The sequence below is a fragment of the Ammospiza caudacuta genome, chromosome 5, assembly GCF_027887145.1.
Source record: "Ammospiza caudacuta isolate bAmmCau1 chromosome 5, bAmmCau1.pri, whole genome shotgun sequence".
Taxonomy (NCBI): Eukaryota; Metazoa; Chordata; class Aves; order Passeriformes; family Passerellidae; genus Ammospiza; species Ammospiza caudacuta.
In genome coordinates, this window is record NC_080597.1 from 77,552,100 (window position 1) to 77,560,473 (window position 8,374).

At 64.7% G+C, this 8,374-nt stretch overlaps 1 protein-coding gene across 1 annotated transcript; it reads right to left on the reverse strand.

The window, feature by feature from the left end:
- Positions 1 to 661: 661 nt before the first annotated feature.
- On the reverse strand, positions 662 to 3,605 carry LOC131558329 (acrosin-like). The gene is made up of 6 exons (XM_058805980.1): positions 3,446 to 3,605; positions 2,559 to 2,826; positions 2,173 to 2,433; positions 1,687 to 1,952; positions 1,420 to 1,565; positions 662 to 1,027 (listed from the first exon to the last, which is right to left on the reverse strand). Exons 1-6 carry the CDS (start codon positions 3,603 to 3,605, stop codon positions 662 to 664), a joined length of 1,467 nt encoding a protein of 488 aa, XP_058661963.1.
- Between the last annotated feature and the right edge of the window lie 4,769 nt (positions 3,606 to 8,374).

Below are 8,374 nucleotides of genomic sequence, written 5' to 3' on the forward strand. Positions count from 1 at the left end.
CCCTCTGCTGTCTCCGTTCAGGGCTGGGCTCTGCCTCCTGTGCAGGGAAATTTCTGGGATCTGTCCCTGCCCGCTCCTCTGGTGCCAGTGCTGGGACCTCCGGAGCAGAGCCTGAGCCCTGCTCCTACAGCAGGAGCATGAGATGGGATCAGGCAGCCTCAGAGACACGAGCTGGTGACAGAGGGGACAGCCCTGGGTGGCAGCAGCAGCAGCTCAGGGTGGCACTTCCAGCACCCCCACAGGACCCTGGGATGGCAGCTTCAGCTGTCCCCACTGCTGTCCCTCTCCAGGACTTTCCGGGGACAAGCACACCTGAGGCTCTGCTGGGGAGCCTGGGCTGGAGCAGTTTGTTCCTCTCTCCACCTCCAGGCCCATCCTCCCTTCCCTGGCTCCCCCTCATGTCCCCCAAACCAACCCCACCCCACCCTTTCCCCCCAAATTGTCCCATCCTTGTTTTCCCCAGAAGACCAAACAGGACACCGTGGCTAACTGGGAACTGGAACAACTCTAATTGAAGAACAAACTGGATTCACCATTGGGGTGGGCGCAGGGGTCAGCGTGGGCAGGGCACAGCAGCCCTGGGCACCGGGGCTGGGTTGGCCCCACAGCCACGGCCCCAGCAGGGAATGCTTGCCAGAACTGGATCAGCTCATCCCGCTACTCAGGCTTTCTCTCCCTTCAGGAACTGCAGGAGCTCCAGCAGCAGGTTCAGGAATTTCCCCAGGATCTGTTGTTGGAATGAAACCTTCGAGTAGTCCTCCGAGTCATCCGGATTGGGATTCATCTCATCCTCCAGGTCAGCGTCGGGCTCTTCCTCCGGGCTCGGGATGGGCTCGGGCGGAGGAGTGTCAGCTTCAGGCGGGAGCAGCCCCATCTGCACCTGGATCCAGGTGTGGAACTGCTGCGTGGACGTGAACACCCCGGGCCGCTTGGCCCCCGCACAGCCCTTACCCCAGCTGGTCAGGCCCACCAGCCAGAAGTAGTCACCGGTGTTGTCCTTGCAGACCAGGGGACCCCCAAAGTCCCCCTGCGACAGGAGAGAGGGGTCAGGATGGGCTGGGCCTGCCTGGGCCGGCCCTGCCCAACCCGACCCCTGCAGAGCTGCATTCCTGGCTGGGTTCCATGGCAAGGCTCTGTGGGCACAGTGCCAGCCCAGGGGACAAGGGGACACCGGGCAGGGACACGGGGATGGGCAAGGGACACCCATCAGTGGTGGGGACACGGGGCTGGGAGGGTACCAGGCCAGGCCCAGACAGGGCCATGCCATGTTTGAGGCCTGGCTGGCTCTGAGGGGATCCATGGGCCCTGTGCTGGCTCTGGGGGTTCCATGGGGTCATGTTGGGGCTCAGGGTCCCTGTGCTGGCTCTGGGGGTTCCATGGGGCCATGTTGGGGCTCAGGGTCCCTGTGCCCAGCCCCACCTGGCAGGTGTCGATGCCGCCCCGCGGGTACCCTGCACACAGGTCCTGGGGGTGCACGGCCCCCCCGTACCAGCGGCTGCTGTTGCACAGCTGGACGTCGATGAGCCGCACCTTGGCCTCCTGTAGCACCAGGCGTGGGTTGGGGGCTGTGGGCACAGAGGGCACTGAGCAGCGGCCCCCGGGCAGAGCCCCCAGCCCTGGGCCGTGTCCCTGCCCGGGGCCGTGTGCCCACGGCTCAGCCCGGCCCTGCCCCGGGTGGGCACTCACCGCTGTCCGGAGTGGCTCTCCAGCCCGCGATGTAGCAGGTTTTGAGGTTGGACACTGCCAGGGAGCTGTCGGGCACACAGCCCAGCTGGATGTAGTCGCTGCACTCCACGGGCTGGTCCAGCTCCAGCAGGGCAATGTTGTTCCGGGCCGTGCGGGGTTCGTAGTACTGGTGCACCAGCAGGGTCTTGATGTGGCGCAGCTGGGCCTCGGGGCCCGGCTGGCTCAGATCTGTGGCCCCAATCACCACCTCCCACCTGGAGATGTCTCTGAGGAGCAGGAGATGGACAGAGGGGTGACAGGGAGCAGGGCCAGGGACTGCAGCAGCACAACCGCCTTCCTGCCCTGGGCACCTCCCTGTGCTGAGGGGACACCCCTGTCCCTGCTTTGGGTATATCCCTGATTCTCCTGTGGGGACATCCCTGTCCATGCTGTGGGGGACGCCGCTGTCCCTGCTGGGGGGACACCCCTGTCCCTGCTCATCCTTACCCAGCATGGGCAAAGCAGTGAGCCACAGTGAGCACCCACTGGGGGTGGATGAGTGCTCCCGAGCACATGTGCCATGTGCCATTGTCCCAGGTGGCCTGGACGCTGATGACCCCAGGCCAGGCCCCCGGGTGGACTCCAGCAGATGCAACCGTGTACTGGGCGGTGCCATCGGAAGAATCCAAGGAGTCGTAGTCGTCCTGAGAATACTCAGCAGCCACGGAGCTGTGGTCGAACGCCATGGGCCGGAGCCCGCAGGTGCCCCTGGAAGCACAAAGCCATCAGTGCCCTGCTCGGGGACAGCAGGGACAGGGACCCCAGGGGCTCCTCTGTGCCCAGGCCGTGCCAGGGACCCCCCGAGTGCCCCCGAGCCCCCCGGGGCCACTGACCTGCAGGTGTCCCAGGTGCCCCACACGGGACCAGCCAGGGCCAGCAGCACGAGCAGCCACAGCAAAGCCGTCGGCGCCATCGCAAGTGGCAGAGCCAGCGCAGTAGGTGGCAGAGGCAGAGCGGAGCTGTCACCTCTGCTGCCAGCAGGCCAGAGTGACATCACAGAGAACCAGCGCTGGAACCTTGGAACGGTGCGGGTGGCAGGGACCGTAACGACGGCGCGGTGCCACCCGTGCCAGGGCAGGGCCACCTCCCGGGAGGGGGCGGCTCCAGCAGGAGGGAGGGAGGGGTCGGGTCGGAGCGGCCATGGAGGGGCTGGGCCACGGGGATTTGTGTCCCTTTGGGGCGGCTCCGGTGTCGCCGCCGCTCCCTGATCCCGGCTCTGATCACAAAGATTTGCGTCCCTTAGGGGCAACTCCATTGTCACTGCTGCTCCCTGATCCCAAAGATTTGTGTCCCCTCAGGGACAGTTCCATTGTCACTGCTGCTCCCTGATCACAGCTCTGACCCCAAAGATTTGTGTCCGTTTTGGGGCAGCTCCATTATCACTGCTGGTCCCTGATCCCAAAGATTTGTGTCCCCTCAGGGGTGGCTCCATTGCCACTGCTGCTCCCTGATCCCAAAGATTTGTGTCCCCTCAGGGACAGTTCCATTGTCACTGCTGCTCCCTGATCACAGCTCTGACCCCAAAGATTTGTGTCCCTTTGGGGCAGCTCCATTGTCACCGCGGGTCCCAAATCCCAAAGATTTGTGTCCCTTTGGGGCAGCTCCATTGTCGCTGCTGCTCCCTGATCCCAGAGATTTGTGTCCCTTTGGGGCCGCTCCCCGATCCCATCTCTGATCCCAAATCCATCCCTGCCCCCCCGGGCCCGGGATCGCTCCCCACGGAGCGCTGCGGGGCCGGGGGCGGTTCTGGGCGGGCTGCGGGTGACAGATGGCTCCGGGATGTCCCCGCGCAGCCGCTGCCACCCGCGGGCGCCAGCTGGAGCCGTCCCCGGGCGCGTTCCCGACGCCGCTTCCCACAGGCGGCGTCTGCTCCGCTCCATCTGCGCCTCCCGCGGCGCCAGCAGCACCAGGGGAGGATGCGGGGACGCTCCGGGAGCGGCAGGAACTGGCCCGGGATCACCGGGAACTCGGGCTGGAGCTCACCCGGGCCGATCCCGGGGCTGCTCGGACCTTAAATCCCGGGATAAACACATCCAGCTGGGATAAATGCATTCAGATGTACGCCTAAATCTCGGGATAACCCCATTCAGCTGGGATAATCACAGCCAGCTGCACCCCTAAATTCCAGAATAACCCCATCCAGCTGTAGCCCTAAATCCCGGGATAACCCCATCCAGCTACTCCCCTAAATCCCGGGACAAACCCACCCAACTGCACCCCTAAATCCCGGGACAGACGTACCCAACTGCACCCCTAAATCCCAGGATAGCCCCATCCAGCTGGACCCTAAATCCCGGGAAAACCCCATCCAGCTGGGATAACCCCCTTCAGCTGCACCCCTAAATCCCAGGATAATCCTATCCAGCTGCTCCCCTAAATCCCAGGAAAACCCCATCCAGCTGCACCCCTGAATCCCAGGATAACCCTATCCAGCTGCACTCCTAAATCCTGGGATAACCCTATTCAGCTGGGAAAACCCCATCCAGCTGCACCCCTAAATCCCAGGATAACCCCATCCAGCTGCTCCCCTACATCCCGGGATAAACCCATCCAGCTGCACCCCTAAATCCTGCACGAGCAGGATTCTGGATATTCCCGAGGATTTTGAACATCCCACAATTTCTCTGTGTGCCTGTGCTGATTTCTTGTGTTCCTGGTGGTATTTTGGGGCGGATTTTTTAAAGTTTTGGGGCGTTTTATTTTAATTTCTGCCATCACTGGGCAGTGCCGAGAATAATTTTTCCCTCTTTTCCCATCTTGCTATCCACGGCTAAAATCCCCCTGGAGCCTCCTCTCCCCCGGGCCGACCATTCCCATCTCGTCCCAGGCGGGATTTTTGGGGATTCACTCCCACATTTCCAGGTTTTCCTTGCCCAGGGAAGCCTGGGACGGGAGTTTGGTGCAGCCAGAATTCCCAAATCCTTTTGGGAAGAGCTGGGAGGTTGTAGCTGCCGGGTGCGGGGCTTGGAATTCCCCAACTTCCCGAGGTTCCAGCTCCGGTGCCCGCTCTAGGTGGCAGCAAATCCATGGCTGGGCGGGTCCCTCCTGCCCGTTTTGGGGCAGAATCCCGGGACTACGGAAATCCTGAGAGGATCAGAATCCGACTCCTGCATGGACACCCTGAAATCCCACCCCGAGCTCTGGGAATGTCACCATTCCCTGGGGAGCCGGGGCAGAGTCCCCGGGGTGAAATCCTCTCCCTAAAATCTAACCTGGGACCCAGGGGAGCGGCCGGGGGGGGTTATCCCGGGATTTAGGGGTGCAGCTGGATGGGATTATCCTGGAATTTATGGGTGCAGGTGGATGGGGTTATCCTGGGATTTAGGGCTGCAGGTGGATGGGGTTTATCCCGGGCCTGATTTAGGGGTGCAGGTGGATAGGGTTATCCCAGCTGGATGGGGTTATCCTGGGATTTGTGGGTGCAGCTGCATGGGGTTATCCCAGTTGGAGGGGTTATCCTGGCTGGATGGGGTTATCCTGGCTGGATGGGGTTATCCTGGGATTTAAGGAAATGATTGTATGGGGTTTTCCTGGCATTCAGGGCAGTGTAGGGACGTGGGCTCTGTCCCTGTGTGTGTCACCTGCTGAGAGCCACCTGCCACCTGCTCAGGTGTGGGGACAGCCTGAGCCAGCCCTGCACAGGTCAGTGGCAACCTGAGCTGAGCCTGCCTGGGCCTGCCCTGGGTCCTGACCAAATTCTGTCCCAAACCCTGCCTGGGTCTTTCCTGGACCCTGACCAAACCCTGCCCAGGTCCTGCCTGGATCCATGCTGGACCCTGCCTGGATCTTTCCTGAATCCTGACCAAATCCTAGCCCAGCCCCTGCCCTGGTCCTTCCTGGATCTTTCCTGGATCCTGCTCAGACCCTGTCCAGGCACTTCCCAGAACCTGCGCAGATCCTGCCCGGACTATTCCCAAATCCTGCTCAGACCTTTCCTGGGCCCTGCCTGGATTTTTCCCAAATCCTGCCTGGATCCTTCCCAGGCCTTCCCTATCCAGGTGCCTGGGGAACACCTGGAATTCTCCAGAGCAGGAGCTGGGAACTCGGGATACAGGAAGGGGGATTTTCCTGGGAGCTGCCAGCCCTGTCAGTGTGTCAGGAAAGATCCAGGAGGGATCAGAGGGACGACCAGCGGGATCCCAGTGGGATCAGAGTGATGGCCAACAGGATCCAGGGGTATCAGAGGGATCCCGTTCCCAATCCTATTCCTGATCCCAATACTGACCCCACTTCCAATCCTATTCCCCATCCCAGTCCTCATTTCCTGATCCCACTCCCGTGCAGGGTCCAGCCCCATTCTTGCCATCCCAGTAGGATTTGTTCCCAGTAGGATTTGTTCCCAGTGCCCTGGGGCCGCTGGAATTGTGCCGGCCCCTCGGAGAACTCCTGGAATCTGGGGGACAGGGCAGCCTGCGGGGAGCGGCGCCTCCTCGGCTCTCCTGGAGGAAATCCGGGATGTTTCCCCTCCTCGAGGTAAAAAACCCCAAAAAATCCCAATGAAACCTCCAGATCCGAACCAGGACAAAGGACAAACCCAGGTGCTGTTCCTGAGCTGAGGGTGACAATGGTGACACAGGGGAGGGAGGGACACAAATCCCCAGGAATGCTGGAGCTGTCCTGGGGTGCATCTGTCCCCTCTGTCCCTGAGCTCTGGGACAGCTCCGGTGACAAAAATGGGGACAATTGTTGGGCAGGAGGGAGGGTGGCACTTGGGGACACTGCCCTGTGTGGCTTTGTCACATGCCTGAGCTCCTGCATGTGGGGGGACGGGGGAAGAGGATGGGGGACACAGAGAGGGGACAGGGACACGCATGGGGACACGGTGCAGGGGATGGGGACACATGTGGGGACAAGGAAGAGGCATGGGGACAGGATATGGGGAGAGGGACATACATGGGGGGAGCAGGAAAAGGAGGTGAGGGGACACATGAGAGGGCAGGGGACAGCTGGAGGGGCACACCAGGGCAGGGAGGGCTTGGGGACATCATGGGAGAGGGCAGGAAAAGGGAATGGGGACAGGAAAAGGGGGATGGTGACATCCAGGGGGGACAGGAAAAGGGGGATGGGGACACGCAGGGGACAGGGGAGGGGACATGGGGACAGGCGGGGCGGGCAGCGCTGTGGGAGGGGGTGAGTCCCTCCTTCCGTGCCAAAGGTGACAGCGCTGCGAGCTGGCCCCGTGCCCGGCAGGAGCTGTGACCTTGTCCCCGTGTCCCCGCCCAGCTCCAGCACTGCCCCATTGTGTGCCCACCCACGCCTGGCCGGGGCAGTGCCAGCGCCAGCGCCACAGCCCCCGTGTCCCTCTGTCCCCGTGCCGTGCTGCCGGCTCTGTCCCCGCCCGGGTCCCGCAGGAAGGGACAATCCCGGTCCCGCCAAGGTGTTTCCTGTGCTCCCGATAGGGCCGGGCAGCGCCTCCGGAGCTGGCACTGACCCCAAAGCCAGGCGCTGACCCCACAGCTGGCAGTGACCCCAGAGACCCCAAAGCCTGGCACTGATCCCAGGGCTGGCGCGGACCCCAGAGACCCCAAAGCCTGGCACTGACCCCAAAACCAGGCACTGACCCCAGAGACTCCAGACCTGGGCACTCACCCCAGGGCTGGCACGGACCCCAGAGACGCCAGAGCTGCCACTGACCCTAAAACCAGGCACTGACCCCACAGCTGGCACTGACCCCAGAACTGGACACGCCAGATCGCCCCTGTCACGCGCAGTTGCCAGTGCACCCCTGTACCCCCCGTGCCCTGTCCCCACTGGCCGTGCCCCTGGGTCCCGGTGAGAGCCCCGGGCTGTCCCCAGGGTGCCCTGGGCTGTCCCTCGGGCTGTCCCCTGTGAGCCCCGGGCTGTCCCCGCTGTGCCCTGTGCTGTCCCGCGCCGGGCAGGACGCGGCCGGGGGCGGTGGCCGGCGGGGCCGGGTGTCCCTTCCTGGCAGGAAAGGGGCCGAGCGGAGCCGCCGGGGCCGGGAGTTTCCTGCGGGATCCGGCCCCGCGGGCGCCACAGCGGAGCGGAGCGGCCGAGAGCGGCACCGGGCCAGGTAACGGCACCGGCACCGGGGGGTCCGGGGGGTCCGGCCGCCCCCCGAGCGCGGGGCTGGGGCTGTGGGGCCGGGACCGGCGGGGCAGGAGCGCTCGGTGCCCCTCGGAGGGGCCGGGGCGGTGCCGGTGCCTCGCCCCGGGGTCACCGGGCGGGTCGGCCCCGGGGTTCGGAGGGTTCGGGGGGCACCGAGGAGGGAGCGGCGCTGCTCTCGCTGCCCGGCGCGGGGGTCGCCGCTGCCCCCCGCGGCTCATCCCGGTGTGGGGAGCCAGCCCCGCGGGTCCGGGAGTGCCGGGGGACGCCGAGAAACCGGGGGTCCGCGAGGGGGGGCGCGCAAGAACCGCGGGATCGGCGGGAGCCCGGGGAGTACCGGGACCCCCCGCCCGCGGAGCCGCCGAAGTTTCTCCGTGCGCCCGCCCCTTCCGCGCGCACCGGGCTGGCCGTTGCCATGACAACTCCTAAAACCGAGCCCCGCTGCCGGCGGCGGGGGCCGAGCCCGCGGGGGATCCGCCGTGCGCGCCGCAACCCGCCCGGCCCCGCCGCCGCCCCCGCCCCGCAACGCTCCCGCAACGCTCCCGCCCCGCTCCGCTCCGCCGCCGGCGGCCGCCGCGGCGATGGT

Bases quoted from the DNA above. Each gene is read 5' to 3' on its own strand.
- LOC131558329 (XM_058805980.1), bottom strand. From the start codon at position 3,605: ATGGAGCGGAGCAGACGCCGCCTGTGGGAAGCGGCGTCGGGAACGCGC. The intron at 1,953-2,172 runs GTAAGGATGAGC...CCTGCTCCTCAG, and splicing joins CACTGCTTTGCCCATGCTGG to AGACATCTCCAGGTGGGAGG. The intron at 1,566-1,686 runs GTGAGTGCCCAC...CTGTGCCCACAG, and splicing joins GAGAGCCACTCCGGACAGCG to CCCCCAACCCACGCCTGGTG.